Raw genomic sequence first — 18,251 nt, forward strand, 5'->3', positions numbered from 1 at the left:
CCTGGCTTCAGTGTTCATGGGGTCAGACAGAACCGACCACCTCGCCACCTATGGGTGAGAAGACAGGCTCACGTGGGCAGCCTGTTCTTGGTCCCCTGGCCGGTGGGTGACTCTGGCCACTGAGAGCACCCACCCCCTCGGACTCTTCTGGGACATGGGGACAAGGCGCGTGGACACAGCAGGTCAGGATGACACCGCGAGCCCCGCTCACTGCAGTGGCTGACCCTCCTGCCAAACACAGCCTCAAACCCTTCAGAGACCAAAGCTCTGTCCTCGGGGCCCGCCCCCGCCCCCCGCAGGCCCTGTCCTCGCACTCGCATCCTCAGAGGCGCAGGTCGGCTCTTCCTAGAAAGGCCCCCTGGGCACAAGCGCCTCCCTCCCCCGATTCCCCCAGTCTGCCCCTCACCCAGCGTGCGCCCCATGCCAGGCGGGCCTGGGGCTCAGCCTCCATCCTCCCAGGATGCAGTGGCCCTGCCCAATCCCCCCCCAGGCTCTCCAAGAGGACCCCCAGCAACTGGCCAATCCCTCCTCGCAGCCACTCTCAGCAGCACGGGGTCACTTCCCTTTTACAGGGGTGAAAACCGAGGCTCGAGGCCAGTCTAGGGTGACTGTGTGCGAGGGGACAGAATGGGTTTCGAGATTCAAGCAGACCCTTCGGGCCAGACCCTGGGCAGACAGGAGAGGATCTGGGCACATCCTGCTCTGGAAACGCCGCCCCCCCCCACACACACATACAAGGAAGAGCAGCCACCCAGGACCCAAGGGGGGCCCTGCCCTGCTTGCTGCTCCAGCCTCGTGGGGACCCAGGAAGCCCCGGCCCACTGACGGCTCCTCTGTGCGGAAAGCCACCTCTTCCAGGGAGCCCCCGAGCATGGCTCTGGCTGCTGCCTCAGGGCCTGCCCTGGAACCAACACCACCAACAGACCCATCACGGGGACAGCCTGAGGAGAGGGCACCCTGGGATCAGGGCCAAGAGCACAGACCCCTGGGCAGCAGACCCACCCTGAGACCTTGAGCAAGGCCCCTCCCTGGGCCTCAGTTTCCCCGCCTGTCAACGGAAAGGTTTAGTGGCAATGACCTCTAAGGTCCTGTCAAGCTCGGGCCCTCTGGGGGATCCTGGCCGCACTCCCTGCCCAAGTCCCCGAGGACAAAGTGGGGTGGGGGGACTGCACTCAGAGAGGCCCGGAGCCATCTTCTACGTGAAAACTGGGATTCGGTAGGGGACAGCCAGGCCACCCCTACCCCCCAAGGCAGCGTCCCCCTCCTACTCGGTCCTCCACATGTGCCGCCTGAGGACCCTTCCACACAAGGCCTGGGCCTGGGTGCTCAGTGAGCAAGGACCCTGCCCTCCTCCGGGAGCCTGGCAACCTGGCTAGCGGCCCCGGCTTTGCTGGGTCCAGTGAGCGTAGCGCAGCCCTGGGCAAGAGCGCCCACCAGCCTTCGTTGGCCGGGCCCAGCACCCGGGGCCCAGCCAGCGAACTGGCCCCAGATGCTGTCGCCATGGAAACCGGCAGCCCCCACAAGAATCACAGGAACAAAAAGGAGGCCCTGAGTGAGGGGGCCTTCCTGGGGAGGGCTGCTGACCTGGGCCCAGGCCAGCACCCTCTCCCCTCTGGACCCCCACCTGGGGACACGACGGCCTCCAAAGAGCAGGATCCACTTAGGGTGGGTGGGGAAGGACCGCCCAGGAAGGTGGCAGCCCTTCCCCCTCCCTGTCCAGGGCAGGCTAGGACCCTGCCACCGCCTGGGGAAGGACCCCCCACCCAGGGAAGGGGCAGACCCGGCTGGGCCCAGGCCACCCCTTCGGCCAGCCCCCAGCGCCAGAGGCCCAGCCTGCTCGGCTCCCCAGAAGGAGAGTCAGCTCCCTCCCGGGTCCGAGGTCCCAAGGAGGGCGGGGGACACTCACCCACCAGTCGTCGTCCCCCCCACCCCCTCCCGGGGCCCCAGCCCCGCTCCTCCCAGGCCTGCCCCCAACTCCACACCACCACCCACTCGGCTCCCGCCCGCCCTCTCCAGAGGCCCGGGCCCCGCCGCCCAGGCCACGGGGGGGCTGGGGGCGCAGCGGCCCCTCCCCGCGCCGGCCGGGCCCGGAGGCGACCGGCAGCCCCGCAGCCCCCTCCCCGCGCGCCCGCCCGGGGTCTCACCGCGTCGGCGCTGAGCTGGGCTAAGATGGCGAAGGTGGAGAGCCGGTCACAGAGGCAGCGCGTCCGGAGGGCGTCGAGGGGCACCGTGCGGCAGCCGCGCCACGACCAGGGCCCGAGCTGCGGGGGGCGGGGGAGGAGGGTCTGGGGGGGCGGGACACACGGGGGGGGGAGACAGGGGCGGCGTGAGCGGCGGCCGGCCGCGCCCCGGGCCCGAGCCCCGGCCCCGGCCCCGCGTCCCGGCCCGCGCCTGCACCTGCGCCCGCCGCCGCCGCCGCCGCCGCCGCGCGCGCCCCGCCGGCCCCCGGAGCCCCGCGCCCCATCGCCGCCGCCACCGCCGCCGCCGCCGCCGCCGAGCCACGGGAGAGCGACTCGCGGGAGCGGGGGCCGGCGGGGCCGGCGGGGCGCCGAGCCCTGGCCCCGCGCCCGGAGAGCGCCCCGCCCCAGCGCGGGCCCGGGAGGGGCGCGTGGGCGCACGTGGAGCGGGGCGCCGGGCTGCGGAGCGCGTGCGGGCCGGGCCGGCGGCCGGGCGCCTCTGCGCCTCCCGCCCCGGCGTCCCGGCGTCGCGCTGGTGACCTTGGGACCGCCCCGCCCCCACAGCCACCTCCCGGGGGCGGGGCGGGGGGCACCGGGAGCGAAGCAGCCTTCCCCTGGGGTGGGGAAGCCGCCCGAAAGGGCCCCCGGCCGGCCGTCGGACTCCGGTCCCTCCGGAGGTCGGCCGCTCGGGATGGCCCTGGTTCCCTTCAAACACCCACGGGGGAGAGCCTCAGTGCCCCGGACTGAGCTACTCTGCAGACCGGCCGCTGTTAATCCAAGACCCCACCCTTCATGCCCACGGCGTCCAGCCAGCAGGGCTGCCAGAGAGGCTCAGGGAGCGCCTGGCCCGGGCCCTGGACCGCAGGCTGCCCGGACAGGCAAGACCGATGCGCAGTTCAGGAGCCACAGCTGGGAGGGGTCGCCTTCTGCATCAGGGCAGCAAGAGCCCCAGCCCCCCTCCCAACGCTGGAGACCCTGCCGGCCCCAGGCCTTCAGGGGAGAATCCGGGCTCTTCAGCAAGTCTGCCCTCCGCCTGCCCTAGATCCCTCAGCCCCGGAAGGAGGGAGCTGCAGGTGCCTTCCACAGCCCTCGGCCTGCCTCCCCCATCCCAGCCTCTCCGCTCCGGCCCCCCTGCCCTCCCCGAGAAGCCCTGACCCCAACCCAGCTGCCTCTGCTCAACACCTGGACTTGCAAACGACCTTCCCTGGCTGTGTCACCCGGGAAGTCAGTCCCCGCCCCTAGCTCCAGTTTCCTCATCTCTAAGTTGGGGAGGGGACAGTCCAGGGGATAACAGGACCAGCCCCACACAGCGTCTGCACCGGCATCTTTAGCAATGTTTAGGGGCCCCACTGCAGGCATCACAGAACCCAGGGTGGCTTCTGTTGAATCGGAGACATTACACAATCTCCCTTCTGAGCCCCAGGCCCCAGGGGAGAAGGGACGCCGTCAAATCTTCTTTTCTCTCTTCACCCCCCACCGCCCCCCGACGGGGAAGGACCTGTTTCACAGAGAAGGACTGAGGCCCAAGGTGACAGCTAGGCCAGGCCTAAGCTCTGCAGAATGCATCAGGTGCCACAGGAGCGGAGGTACACAGCCCGGCAGAGCCCAGGTAGGGCCAGGGCCAAGGCCACAGCCTTGGCCGCAGCGCCTGGGAGGGAAGCCAGGGGCTCGGCTGCCTTCACGGCCCCTCTTCCCGGCCCCCTATCCCGCAGGCCCAGAGTCCCTGACATGGAGTGGAGCGGAAGTCAGAACCTATTAAGGTCTTGGTAGGGAGCCTCCTCCCCTTCCTTCCTCTGTAAAAGACCCTGCTAGTTGCAGAACCAGGAACAAGACCTGGGGGTGGAAGGAATGGGAAAGGGAGTGGGGGCCCTGGAGCTCCCAGTGACACCCAGGTCCAGCCTGGTCCCCCTGCACCCTCAACAGAGGTTTGCTGAGGCCTCGCTCGGCTGTCCGGGGCCCCTCCCTGCGTCCCCCAGCACCACAGGGGGCACCAAGCCTAGGCTGCCCTCTGTCCCTCCCACCCCCAGAGTGCCCCGTCCTCACGCCTGGGGGTGCACGTGCAGGCGTGCACTGCCCGAACACCAAGACAGCCAGTGTGGCCCAGGCCAGAAGCCACCAAGGCCCAGTGCACTCTGAGGAGGAGTCCTGCAGGTGCTTCGGCCTGGAGACAGCACCTCCCCGTCTCAAGCTGACCAGCTTAGCCAGGATAGTGGCCCTGTGCCTGCTCCTAGGAGCAGGAGGCTGTGGCCGGCCGGTCCTGGATTCAAATCCCAGCTCTAATTCTCACGATCCAGGCATGGACACGGCTCAGCCCCCTCCTCCGAGTGGAGGGGACCAGGAACCCAGCATTTCCGCCTGCTGAGGCCTGCTGGGAGGGTCAGGAGGGGACAGGACCCCTGGCTTGGGGTGAGGGGAGCCGGGCTGGCTGGGGCCAGCAGCCTGGCAGGTTCCCAGGCAGCGCTGGCGGGTCTGCAGGGCGCCAAGCTGACAGCTGCCGGCCACCTCCTGGGAGGAGAGGCCAGCCCAGGCGGGTGGCTGGCCCCACAGGACTCGGGCTATGAGCGCTAATTAGCTTATCAGCTTCCCAGAGAGGGGGAGGGCGAGGGGTGCCGCCCACTCCGCAGAGCCTCAGGCTACGGAGGCCACAAGGAAGCCGAGAGCTAGTTGCTCGGGCTGGCCGCCTAGGACACGGGCAGCTGCGGGCTCACCCAGACCCTGCAGGCCTGCAGAGTAGGCGCTCTGGCCTCAGCCTCTCCCCAGCTCCAGTGTCCCCAGCTCCCGCAGGCCCTGGCACCCGTATCGGGGGAGCATGCTGGTGCTCCTGGCATGTGACACGGGGACAGGAACCCTCTCCTTGCCCCTCCCCCACCTCAACATCAATAGCATCCTATACATGCTATTGTGTCCTCTTTGCAATAATCCTCAGCTCAGCTCTGTGGAAACTGAGGCTCAGGGAGGTGGTGGGACTGCCTGAAGTCACACAGCAGTAGAACAGGAGGGCCAGGACTCCAGTTTTCCTGTCTGGCTACTGCACATGTCCCAGAAGTCCTGTGACACCTGAGCCACTGGCCTCTGAAGAGCAGATTGGAAAGGGACCCTCAAGGATGGCCTAAGACCCAGACGGGGGGGGGGCGGGGGGGTGACCTGCCCAAGGCCCATCCCACCCAGGGCAGAGCTCAGCCAGTGGAGGCTGCCCAGGCCACCAGCCGAGACTTGCATGTTGCACTGGGCATCCGCCGAGGATGGGCCCTGGGCAGGACAGGTGGGCCCTGGGCAGGACAGGTCCCCTGTTGCATCTTCAGCACAGCCTGACCTGGGAAAGGTCAGAGGGCCCTCAGCTCTCCTTTCAGCAAAACATCCAGGACCCATCCTCTTATATCTACATCCGGAAGTTCTGCCCCACATCTGACCCCAATCCTTCCTGCTTCAGGAGACACCTGCTATCCTCTGCCACGCAGGCAGGTCATTCCCTCTTGGCGCACAGCGACTGCTCCTACACGTGGGAGACCATTTGCTGCCTCTTGTCTGAGCTTCAGAAACTTGGTCTATCTGGGTCAGAGAGCCAGGCCCCCCTCCCGGGCCCAGGCCCGAGGAATCTGGGTCGGTGACGCCTGCCCCTCCCACCCCCCAGGTTCAGGGTGAGAGAAGGAGCTGGAGCAGGGGCCCTCCCCGCCTGAGCTGAGGGGAGGTGGCCTGGGGCCCCAGGCGCCTCAAACACAGCTCCTGGGCTGTGTCTCCCTCATCTGATCGGCGCCTCCAGGACACGTCCCATCAGACCAGAACCCCCAGAGCAGGGCTGTGCCTCCCCCACGGGCCAGGGCCCCCAGGAAGATCCAGCCACTGCCCACCCTGCTGCCGGCGCCCAGGTCCTCACCACGGGCTCTTCCCTCCCTGCTCCTGCCAAGGCCCTCCTGTCCCTTGAACCCCCGTCTGAGCTCTTCCGCTGCTCTGAGCCAGCCCTCTACACGCCCTGGGCCACGACGCTCTGCTGCCCCTGCCCCTGGATGCCCCGGGGTCAGGCCTGAACACACCTGCATCAGCCTCCCTCCCTGGGCAGCTGGCCTCCTGTGCCCACATCCCCTGCCCCCAGGGGTCCTTGAGATAGCAGCAGGCCAGTCCCTGCCATGGTGAATGCTGCTCCTCCAGTGTCTGTCTGGGGCCTGCACACCCACCTACTGGGCCCGGCCGGGCTGGCTCCGCCTCCACAGCCACAGCCATGGGTCAGCACCCTGGCTGCCCCAGGAAGGCTGTCCCTGACCCACGGGCTCCATCTGAGAGTCCTCCCGCCTCTGCCCGGTTCTCCCACCGCGAATGCTGGCCTGATGCTCCCGCTGGTGTCCTCCTCCAGGACGGCAGGATGGGGCCTGGCTTTCTGCCCCACCGCCAGCACCCAGTGGGGGTGGACTCTGGATGGCCAGGCAAGGTCCCCTCCGCCCTTCCAACCTGGCGGCGACCTGCAGGACCCCTTCTCCCCCCTCCCTCATACCTACAGTCTCATCAGCCTCTGGCCTTCCTTTCACCGCTGCACCCCACTCCATGGCCACCACGCTCCTGGGACCTGCCCCTGCTGGCCTCTGTACAGGGCCATATTTTGAAATAACACAAGGACATGGACTTCTGCTCAAAACCTTCCCACGGCTCTCTCTGCACTCAGAGCAAAGGCCACGCTGCCCTCAGGCCCCACAGCCCCCGGGGACTGGCCCACCCTCTCCGACCCTCCCCACTCTCCCCTGCGGCCAACTCGGACCCAGAAGCACAGACGCTGCCTTGTTCCGACCTCAGCACCTGGGCAGAACTGCAACTTCATCCTCGCGGCCCAGGTGAGCCGGCTCAGGGAAGGCAGCCAGAGGGGAGCGGCCTGGCCCCCATCCGGCCCAGAAAGCCCCCCGGGGACCTCCCCCAGGGCCCAGGACCTGCGTCACTCCTGCCATCACGCTCCCTGCAGCGCCCAGACACGGCCCGGTCCAGCCAGCCCGGGACGGGGATCGGCGCGGTGAGGCCTGTCTTCGCCTTTGGGCAAATTCCCTCCAGGGCACTTGGAGCTGAGCTGCCTCCCAGGTGAAGTGGGTGCTGGGCAGGGAGACCACCGGGACACCACTGGGCACAGGGCCCAGCCCGTCGGGGGGCAGTGCCGGGGGGGTGGGGTGCATGGAGAGCCCCTGCCCACCAGCGCACGGAGCCAGGGCCTCCGCCGCATTCAGGATGCCTCCTGCAGCCCACAAAGCAGGTGCTATTATGGGACTCTGTGCTTCAGGGTCCCCTGGGGTTTGATGGGCTAAATGACACTGGAGTGTGGATGACTCACGCTGGTCCTCCCACACGGCAGAAAGAAGCCGGAGTGGGCACAGCTCTCCCGGCGAGGGAACAGGGAGCGGGCAAAAGGCGTCTCTGCAGGCGGGGCTTCGAGGAGCCCTTGACGCTCCTCAGCCTGGCCCTGGGGCTCCCTAGACCACCCATGCCAGGCGCAAGCCCCGTAGATCACTGACTTCCGACCCACAGACCAAGGTTGGTGCTGAGTCTCCTCCTCCAGAGAGTCTGCCTGGATAAGCCTCATGTTCCTGGGCATTGCGCCTGGCGCTTCCAACAGGTCCCGCCCTGCCGCTGTGCTGGGGCTCCCTTCCCGAGACCCACGTCCCCAGCAGCTGAAGTGCACGGTGACTCTCGCGTCCCCCACCGCCAGCCCTGGCAGCCCTGCCTGCACGTGCCGGCCCAGATGGAACCGCTGGTGACTCAGAACACAGGCGTCCCTCCGGCCTCCAGTCCTTGATCTTGGCCAGTCCTCCTGACTACACACCCTCCTGTCCCCTGGCTGACTCAGCCTTGTCCTCCAGGAAGGCACTGCCATCTCCAGGAAACCTCCTCAAGCTCCCGCTCTGTGCCCGGCCCCCACCTGGCACTGACCTGTGAGAACCCCCGGGGCAGGCCAGTGGTGGGGGGCAGTGCTTGTGGCCCGGGCCTCCTGGGGGCAGGTATCTGCCCGACCTGGCTCTTGCTGAGTGACCTGCCAGCTGACACCCCCCTCAGGCCTTGTCCCAGCCCATGGGGCGGGCTCTCTGGGCACTGACAGCATCTAAGGCTCCCTCACATCCGTGGGTCTGGGACCAGAGCCCCCAGGGCTTCTCACGTTCCCAGCCAAGAGGCCACTCTCCTGGCTCCCACCTGGCGCCGGCCACACTCTGAGTCAGGACTTCCAGCGCAGGCCTGCCCCCAGCTGGAAACCTGGCCATCCTTGGGGCCTGCTGGCTCGCTGTCTGTTCCACCCACCCACCAGGGCAAGGCTGCAGAGGCCAGGGGCAGCCTGCCAGGCAGATGGGGGCCCTGGAGAGGGTGGGACCCTGAGCCCCCAGCCCTCCAAGGACGTGATCTGGCCTGGGTGGGCTGGGCTCCTCCAACCCCTGCCCACCTGCGAACTCCCCCAGCTCAGAGGCCGGCACCCCAGGAACCCCACCTGAGGCGCTGCCCCTCACTCGCTCGGACCTTTACCTGCGGCACCTCTGGCCCACACCTGTCTGACCTGTCCCCTCCCCCTGCCAGCCCAGGCGACACCCCACCCCCTCACCCTCCAGCCACTGACGCAGCTGGAGGTGAGGCCGGTACCTCACTCACTTGTTGGGCAACGGCGTCCGTGGCCTGCCTGGTCGGGCCCTCTGCTCAGTGCCACGGGCACTTCCCTGGCTCTAGTAGATTCCAGACTGGCCCAGCTTTGTCTCCTGCCGGAACCCCCCCCAGCCCCCCGCAGACCAGGAGGCCTCGCGAGCCCCTCCCACTAGTGCCCTCACCCTGTCTGCCGCCGGCCTCGGCAGCTGCCCCACGGGTGCGCCCTGGTCCCCCGAGGAGGCGTCTACAATTCCTCCGAAGGGCTGAGGCCACCACCACCTTAACTGTCGCCACAACCTCCGCCTCGCGGCGCTCACCGCCAGCACCAACCACGTCACCCTCAGCGACGCCATCAAGACCTGCCACGTCGCCATCTCTGCTGCCGACACCCTCACCACCACCGCGCCAGTCACAGCATCCCTGCTGCCAGCGTCAAGAACGGACGACCGTGCCACCCTCACCGCCCTCACCACCACCCCGACGCCATCACCACCATCAGACCATCGTTGCCAACACACCAGAGTGGGCTCTGGGAGGATGAGGGGGACGGGGACCGACGGGAGGTGGCAGGCAGAGCCTGGGCGGGGGCAGTCCTCCTTCTGGGAGGCCGCAGAGAACCCAGGCACCGGCACGCCTTGCCACCAGGACGTGGAGCTCAGGGACCTTGCTGACGGAAGGACGGGCGGACCGACGGAAATCCCTGCCAGGAGTGCCCCGAAGTACCTCTGTTTCCAGCCAGGCTCGGCCCCTCCCAGAGAGGCCACGGCCCTGTCCTCTCACGCACCCTCCCTGCACCAAGTGGCCTGACAAGGCGCCCAAAGCAGCCCCCCTCGGAGCCCTGGGCCTCAGTGGAGGAGGGAATTGAACCCTGGCACCATCCAGCGAACTCAGGGACCAGCGCTGCCCTCCTGGGGGGTGCCCCCTCCTCCCTGAGGGCAACTCCAGGCTCCTCCTCCTCATGGAGCGCCCCCCAGACCCGTGCCCAGCAGGGGTTCAGGCCCCATGATGGCAGAGGCCAGGAGGCAGGAGGAGGGGAGGCCTGGAAGCCGGGCTGTCCAGCTCCAGGCCCCTGGCGGTGCCACAGGCCCCCGACCATGCAGTCACTTGACTGAGGACAGTCAAGGTGGCTGACTTCACCGGCCCCCCCCGCCTCGGCTGCCCTGCGTACCCCCCACCCCCACCAGTACAGGCCTCCTCCCCAAACCCAGAAGCCAGGGGCGTAGGCCACCCCTGCTGCTGGCCAGCAGATGCTGTGAGTTCAGGGCTGGCCACACTCTGCCTCCCTGATCCCCCATCCTTACGACTCCATGGTCACCAGGCTCATAGGGCCACACACTCCCTCCACGGACATGGGGCCGGGGCGGGGGTCGGGGAGTTGGGGGGGGGGACGCGCAGCCGAACCGGAGACTCTCGTGCCCTGTCTCATCCCAGGAAGGCTCCCCACATGCTGATGCCCCTGGCCCTCAAGCACACGTCTGGGATCCCTACTCTGCTCCCGCACAGGGCCTGCCCCCAGGGCCAGCACCGGCAGACAGCAGCCCCCTGCCGCCGTGCTCTCCAGCAGGAAGGGGAAGCGGGAGAAGAGGGCAGGGCGACAGGGAGGGGTGGCTGGGGGCCAGCGCTGGCCACCCCATCCTCTGCTGCTGCCTGGAGGCGCCTGGCAGAGGCTGGGCGAGGGCAGGGGGCCGAGGCTGAGTCGCATCTCACAGGCGAGGAAACTGAGGCGGGGCTTGCGTGGCCGGAGCCAGGGACCCCGAGCTGGAGGAAGGGACAGCCTGATGGGCCAAGCAAGGCTGCAGGACCCCATGGACCCAAGCAGGCACTCCCGTGGGGACAGCCTAGAGCCCAGACTCTTTGGCCCCCAGGCTCCTGGGAGAGCCCCTCCCATCCCATGTCCACAAGTGAGGAAGGGGCGGGCCCACCAGGGCCAGGCAGCCCCATAGATGTCTTGCCGGGTGGAGGGGGCATCTGGGAGGCAGGACCCTCCCCACGGTCAGACCACGCTGGGCAGACTGGATTCGGTGGGTGCAGGGAATGGATGACTGAGTCGATGGAGGAAGGAATGAATGGGCGAATCCCCAGGGGCCTGAGGGACCCCCTTCAGATGGGGTGGGTTCCAATGGCTTCTATTCGCCTCCCCAGGGGGCTTACTACGTACCGGGGGCTAGGGGGAGCCCTGGACCACGGATGGGAGACCCAGCCCCGCCTGGGGCGGGGCTCACACTGCCAGGGGGCTGGGGTGGGGGGGTTGGTCCAGGCATGTGGATACACAGCAGCCCGGGGTCAGAGCCGGGAAGAAGTGGACAGCGGTGATGCAGGAAAGGGGAGAAGGCCTCCAGGAGCAGGTGGCTCTTGAGGCTGGAGCAGAGGGCACAGGGTCCAGGGGTGAAGACTCCAAGCATTCCAGCTGGCACCGAGAAGGGCAGTGGCGAGGGGGCCCGTGGGGCTGCCAGCCAAGGGTGGGGGACATGCAATGTTGCAGGTTCTGAGCCCAGCTGCTGTCCCTGGCCGTGACCTCACGGCTATCTGTCCTCTCCAGCTCCCAAGCCTGGCAAGGGACCGGCCGGCCCAGGCTCAGACACCCCCGAGGAGAGGGCCCGCCCACAGTGGGCCTCTGCCAGCCCCTGCTGCTCCCCAGGGACAACGTGGGGGGAGACAGAGAAGGGAGGGGCGCTGGGGGAGGGGCTGGGGCTGAGTCCAGGCCAGGGGCAGGAGCAGAGGCTAGACAGTGGGGGGGGGGGTCTGGCTTCTGAGAGCAGCGCGGCACCCCTCCCCCCGGCCCCCGGCCCCCGCCCCGGTGAGGGGAGCAGAGCACATCCCCCACCCTACGCCACCCCCCCATGCTCTCGGGTGGGGTGGATTCCGAGGCCCTTCCCAGGCCACCAAAAAGGCCTCTGTTGAGCGCATCTCCCACCCCACCCCCTCCTGGGCCCTCAGCCCGCCTCCTCCGCCCCCTTGAGGAACCCGGCCGCGTGGGAGAAACTGGGCTGAGAACCGGCTGCTGACAGCGACCTGGGGACCCTGCCAAGTCTCCCTTCCGCTTGCCCCCCTCGGCCTGCCCCCTCACTGCCCTCTCCAAGGAAACCAAGGATGGATGTGGGGCCAGGCTCTTAAAGGGACCGGGACACGCACTTGGGCAAGGTCCCTGGGGAGGGGCTGGGCCTGGGTGCCGAGCATCCCCCAGAACAGCCGCACCTGGAGGGGCTGGGGTCTGCACGGAGGGGATAGAGACAGACTGACATGACCCGCAGGGTGGCCCTGGGCTTGGCAAATAGCACTTGGAGCCCCAGTGTCTTCAGCCAGATGGAGCCAGCTTGTATGAGGAAATGAAGCAGGTCTAAAGGCACCTGGAGTGGGGTCAGGCCTTCAGGAAAAGACTGGACATGTCACCCCCTCCCCCAGCCCGTCCCAGAGTCTGCTCTCCTGACGCAGGTTCCAGGGAGTAAAGCTGCCCAGCGCCCACCAGTTAGGGAAACCCCAACCTGACCGAATAGGAGCCTGCTGCAGGACTTCTCAGAGCCTTTATAGTTGACTCCAGCGTGGACCCAGGTGCACAAGACATGGTGGGCATGGAACCCTGCCCTTCCTGGAGCCCTCGGGGGACTGGCATCTGGCAGAACACCTCCCAACATGCCGGTATATAAGGATGAGCATCCTGGAGGGTGTGTGGCCCAGGCCTGGCTGGGACTGATGTCCCACACTGGGCCCCAGCTACCCCCTTTTCAAGTGAGGCAGAGCAGGCGATTTCTGAGGACCTTGCCAGCTCTGACTGTGACGCTCTATGTAACTCTCGGGTTATTTTTAAAAGGGAAACGGCAGGACGTTTGCGGCGTCTCTGAGGGCAAGACCGGGAGCTGTCCTTTCAGGACCACAGCCCTGCACTCCAGGCTGTGCTCCTGGCCTCCAGCAGCCCCGTGGGCCGCCCACCCACCCTTCCTCTGCCCTTTCCCCCGTCCCCCAACCACCGAAACGCCTGAGGGTTCTGCAAAGACTCCCTTATCCTAACGCCAAGGGCCCTGCGCCCGAGGCCCCCGAGCCGCGGCCAGGCTGGCGGAGGCGGGGCGGGGTGGGAGAGGACCTCGAGTCTTGCTGTGAGCAGTCGCCTCAAGCACAAATGTTGAGCCCGCGTGTGCAAGTGTGTTTGTACAGCTGGGGGCGAGGCAGGTGGAGGGCCTGCACTGTGGGCGGAAGCCTCTGACTCAGACTTTCCAAGATGAGTGTGTCACATGGTTGACTGCTGAGTGTGCGTGGAAGAGGAGGCGGCCCCCCATGCACATGACACACGCACAAACACACGTGAACATGCAAAGTGATTCCAGATGAGACACAGGATCAGGGCTCAGCGTGTGCCCAGGACCAGGGTTCCGTGTGGGTTTGGGATCCAGGCTCCCTCAGAGACCAGGAACAGAGTTCAGTTATGGATCAAAAGCTCCCTACTGAGGTGACGGTCACTGGTGGCTCTCGTGCCCCCACTCACTGGCACTCCCCCCGCCCCCACCCTCGACACACACAATTCTGCAGCTACGTGAAACCCTTTCTCCTTCAAAGACACACAAACACAGGCCCACACCAGCACAGACCTGGTCTCTGAGATTGAGCGGGTGGAAGCAGGCCTGGGGCCCTGTCCCTGGCCCCCATTTCGGGTCGCCTGGGAAACCCTTGCCTTCTCTGAGCCAGTTTATGAGAGGAGCAGCCCCCGCCGGCTGGAGAAGGAGGTGCTGACCAGCACAGAGGGGAGGTGGGAGGGGGAGGGGGCAGGGGGGAAGGGCAGGGCCCGCCTCCTCCCCTCCCCCACCCGCGGCTGCCTCTGGGCCCCGGACTGCGGCTCTGGGTCGGATGGCCCGTCCCCACACTGAGCTGGACCCTGCTCCTTCCAGAGCCTCAGCTTCCCCAGAGGTAACAGGCCAGGCCAGGCTCCCAGGGCCGTGCCCAGGCCTGAAGAGGGAGTTGTGGGCAAAATGCGCCCCAAGGGAGCACCTTCCCACCATCTTTGGGTCCCCGGGGCCCAGGCACATAGACCATCAGGTTCGCACCCACCCAGAGGTGACCAGGGCCGGGCCTGGCGGGCCCGGGGCAGTGGATGCCCCCCACCTGAAAGAGGAAGGGAAGGTGGGCGCCCCGTGGCCACTGGCCTCTCCCCATCTGCCACTCTGCCCCCCCATGTGAGCACGAAAATGGGGCTCCCAGAGGGCAGAATCCCCAGACCACACAGCCCTAAGGGCCAGTGAACTTGACACTAGGCTGGCCAGACCTCCCCCAGGCTGCTGCCCTGGACGGCAGAGCAGGGGTGGGTCCACCTTTCTGGAAAGCATCTAGCACCAAGATCCCGGGGGACTCGGTGCCCAGGGAACATCCAGGAGTGTGAGCGGAGCTGTCCGAGCCAGGGTGCTGCACAGCTGGGTGAACCCGGCTCCCCAGGAGGCGCCTCCGAACAGCCCAACGGGACGGCTTCCGGGCTATGGAGAGGGGCCTGTGCCAACGTCAGGGGCCAGACAGGACGGAACTGCTGCCATGGCACAACCTCCCGCAACGGCCCCAGAGGCCAGCCTGGCTACTGTGAGCACATAGCCCCCTTTCTTTTTCTTTTTTCACCCTTTTCTAATACTTCTTTTTGTACAAAGATCTTATGCCACTTGCAAAATCTAGAGAAAAGCAATCGATGGCACCCAAGGCAGAGGGCCAGCTCGCCAGGGCTATGGAGTCCACTCCAGCATCCCCCAGCCCAGCTCCCAGCTCCGGGCCCTGTCCTCACACCCTGAAGCCCAGAGCGGGAAAGGGCAGCAGAGCCTGCAGTGTGGCCCTGCACGCACCTGCCACAGGGCCTTTGAACTGCCTGTTCCTCCTGCCAACATGCCTGTCCTCAGACGCCGACATCCACAGTGCCGAGTCAGCCCTCTGCTCAGACACCACCCCAGAGAGGCTTCTGTCAATCTTTTCTGAAAGGCACCCCACCCCACCTGCCACCAGATCCACTGGGCACTGCTTCTTGGCACATGTCATGACCTGACAGTCTCACAGGGATCTGTATGCTCCTACTTTCCTGTCCCCCCTCATCGGGGATAGGAGGAGGCTGAGCCAGGACCTTGTAAAGCAGTGCCTTGCCAGCGGTCAGCAGTCACTGGAGGATGAACAGTTGGGAGGTGGCTGGATGGGTAGATGGGGGTGGGTGACTGGCTGGCTGGCCGACTAGGGGGATGAAGGGACGGGGCATGGATGGATGAATGGGGTGTGGATGGGTGGATGAGTGAGTGGATGGGCGGATAGGTGGGTGGGTGGATAGGTAAGCGGGTGGATGGATGAATGGAGGTTGGATGGATAGATGAAGACTGAGTGGATGAAGGATGGATGGGTGGGCAGGACTTGGAGGGATGGATGATGGATGGATTAATGAAGGATGGATGGAGGGATGGATGCATGGATGACAGGTGGATGGAGGATGGATGGATGGATAGACGGATGATGGAGAGGCGGGTAGATGGACGGGATGGACTGGTGGGTAGAAGATGGGTGGATGGGTGGGTGGAGGATGGATGAATGGATGAAGGATGGGTGAGTGGGTGGAAGACGGATGGATAATGGGTGGATGGGTGGATGATGGAAGGATGGGTGGAAGACGGATGGATGAGTGGGTGGAAGACGGATGGATAATGGGTGGATGGGTGGATGATGGAAGGATGGGTGGAAGACGGATGGATGAGTGGGTGGAAGACGGATGGATGGTGGACGGGATGGACTGGTGGGTAGAAGATGGGCGGCCGGCCGGGTGGAGGATGACCACGCCCCTCCCAACAGCTTCCGGAGTTCCTGACACAGCCCCCACAAACTCGGCCCATGCCCCTTCCGGCTCCCCTGTGCCCCTGCACCCATCTGGCCTCTTCAGCTGCCTGCTCTTCCCGGCCACACTCCATGTCCCTCCTGGACCTCCCAACCCCCACGCTTTGGCTTAAATAGTGCTTCTGCCTGAAGCCCCCTCCTCCTGTTCTCTTCCAGGGACGTGTGTCCTCCTCAGTCATGCCGGGAGCCTCCCCTGGCCTCCTAGGACACACCTCCATCACTGCACTGCCCACAGCGTGAGGGACTTGCCACATGTACCCCCGACCCAGGGGCTGGCCTGGAGACTGGCAGTGCCAGGGGTGAGGGAAGCAGGCGGTGACAGTGATAAGCAGCTCTCTGAACACCCCCCTCCCTTGGGGGGAAGGCCCCAGTTCCCACCAGGCCCATCTGACCCATCAGGACCCAGCACCAAGCTCTCTCCTGCCCAGTCTCCCCAGTTCTGACCCTTCTTGCCTCTGGGGGCCACCCCACTGCAGGGCCTTTGCACAAACTCTTCCCTGCGACTACATGCCCCTGACCCTGAATCAGAGCACAGCCACTCCAGCCCGGTGCCCTGCCCTGTACTTGCTCCCACACTGCTGCAGCGCCCGACATGGGCTGGGCTATGTGCTGGACAAGGAATGGGCACGGGACCCCAGGAGCCCTGCCTCTGCTTCCCATCAGATCACTCTGGGGCTCGGCCAGCTGCCCGGGCCCTTGGCGGTGCTCCTGCAGCCCTAGACTGTCTACTCTCGCCTGGCCGGGGGACCTCCAGACCCTCTGGACCCCAGGCCAAGGACTTCCCTGGGAGGGGTGGAGGGCCAGCCAGGTGGCCCCCTGCTGCCCCAGAGCCTGACCCGGGCAGGAAGAGACCCTGCATGACAGACAGAGGAGGGTCATTGACCCTAAACCTGAAGCCCACATCCCTCCCCACTGAGTCGGCGCCCCCCACCCCAAGGCCCCGATGAACTTACACATCCGTCTCATCCCACAGGATACAGGTCTGGTTGGTGGTGCCCTGGGAGAGAAGGGAGGAGTCAGGCCACCTGCCCACCCTAAGAGCCCCGCCCAAGGGTCACTGCCGGATCCACCCGGATCCTCTGCCTGCGCTGTTCCCCCAGGACAGTCTGAGCAGGACGAACTGAGGCCCAGAGCAGGAAGGGACTGGCTCAGCCTCCCCCCACCCCTAGCGGAGTGGCCTGGGGCAGCCCCTGTCCCCTCTCTGAGCAGGGCTGAGCAGTGGTGGCCGAAGCCCAGCTCTAGATACCAGGCGGGCCAGTCCAGCTTAGTGCAAAATGGGTCAGGGGGCCCCCGTGGACTCAGCAAACACCCGTCCCGCAGGCCGTGGTGTGATAACAGCCACAAGCGGGGTTCCCACTTGGTGAGGGAGGGAGCCCAGGCACAGAGAGGTTGAGCAAGGCCCAAGGCCACACAGCGGGAAAGGGCAAGCCCGGCTCTTCCCACAGCCCTGGCCTGGCTCTGCCCTGGCCTGGCCGGGCAGGGGTGGCTCTGGCTCTCAGCTGGTCTGAAGGGTCTCGGCACCGGCCGCTCCGAGGCTGAAGGAGAGCCCCGAGGAGCCAGGCGTGGAAGGCAGACTTCTCAGCAGAGGTCACCTCTCTCTGCCCGAGGGACCAGCCAGGCCAAGGGGCTGGGGCCGCTTCAGCTCCCACACGGCCCCGGGGCGTCCCCGGGCAAGCTCCCGCAGCTCTGCCAGCCTCCGTGTCCCCCCCTCCCCGGTCGCTGGGAGTCAAGGCTGCGGTGAGGCCGAGACGGGTGAGCACGCCCCCCACGCGGGGTCCGGCGGAGGATCGCGGGCACGCGGCCGCGCACGAGGGCGGCACTCACGTTGTACATGTGGGCGAACTCAATCTCCAAGGGCGTGAGCAGGGAGCGAGGCGGGGGCTTCACGGTCACCGAGATGACCTTGGAGTTGAGGACGGTCGTGTTCCTGGGGGAGAGCCGGGGCCGTGTCGGGGTCGGGAGCCCCAGGCCTGGCCTCCCCCGACCCCCGCGTGCCCGCGGTGCCCACCTCTGCAGGGCCAGGAAGCTGCCCAGGTTTCGGTAGAGCACAGTGCCCACCACAAACACGGATGAGTCATCAGCCTCTGGAAGAGAGCACCGCCTGTCACCTCCTCCGGCCCCCGGGCCAGGACCCCGCTCGGGCAAGGGACGCAGGGGACTGCCGGATCCCCTGAGTGACCCTTGAGAGCTGGGGACGGGCAGGGCGCGGTTCCTCTTCCTGGGGACCCGGGTCACCTGCTGTGTGTGACTCCAGGCGAGACCCTTTCCCTCCCCGTGGTGAGGCGGTCTGTTGGTCTATGGGGCCGAGATGGCCCGGGAGTCTCCCAACACAGGGAGGTAGGAGGGCTTCCTGGAGGAGGGGGCCACCCCGGGAACCCCGAGAAGGAGCGGATGCTGCCCGAGTCCTCGAAGCAGCAGGCCAGACCCTGGACCCTGCCCTCCCCGCCGGTACCCCGAGGCCCCTCACCTGCCAGCCCCGTGGAGAAGACACTCTTGGACACAGTGACCCTGTCCTCCGGCACCTTGGCCCAGTCGCCCGTGGCCCGCCAGCCCTTCATGGGGAAGCTGATGTCCGTGGCTCCGCTGGCTGGGAGCTTATGGATGCTGAGGACTGGGGCGGGGGCGGGGGCGGGGGCAGGGGGC

General features: G+C 66.8%; 1 protein-coding gene across 1 annotated transcript in view; it reads right to left on the reverse strand.

Moving 5' to 3' along the window:
* The window catches only part of ADGRB1 (adhesion G protein-coupled receptor B1), a 76,319-nt gene that overhangs the window by 25,522 nt on the left and 32,546 nt on the right, over positions 1–18,251 (reverse strand). The window contains 6 exon segments of the mRNA XM_021088791.1: positions 2,145–2,285; positions 5,415–5,426; positions 16,564–16,605; positions 17,433–17,535; positions 17,617–17,692; positions 18,076–18,219. Coding sequence (XP_020944450.1) covers positions 2,145–2,285; positions 5,415–5,426; positions 16,564–16,605; positions 17,433–17,535; positions 17,617–17,692; positions 18,076–18,219 — 518 coding nt within the window.

The sequence above is a fragment of the Sus scrofa genome, chromosome 4, assembly GCF_000003025.6.
Source record: "Sus scrofa isolate TJ Tabasco breed Duroc chromosome 4, Sscrofa11.1, whole genome shotgun sequence".
In the NCBI taxonomy this organism is placed as follows: domain Eukaryota; kingdom Metazoa; phylum Chordata; class Mammalia; order Artiodactyla; family Suidae; genus Sus; species Sus scrofa.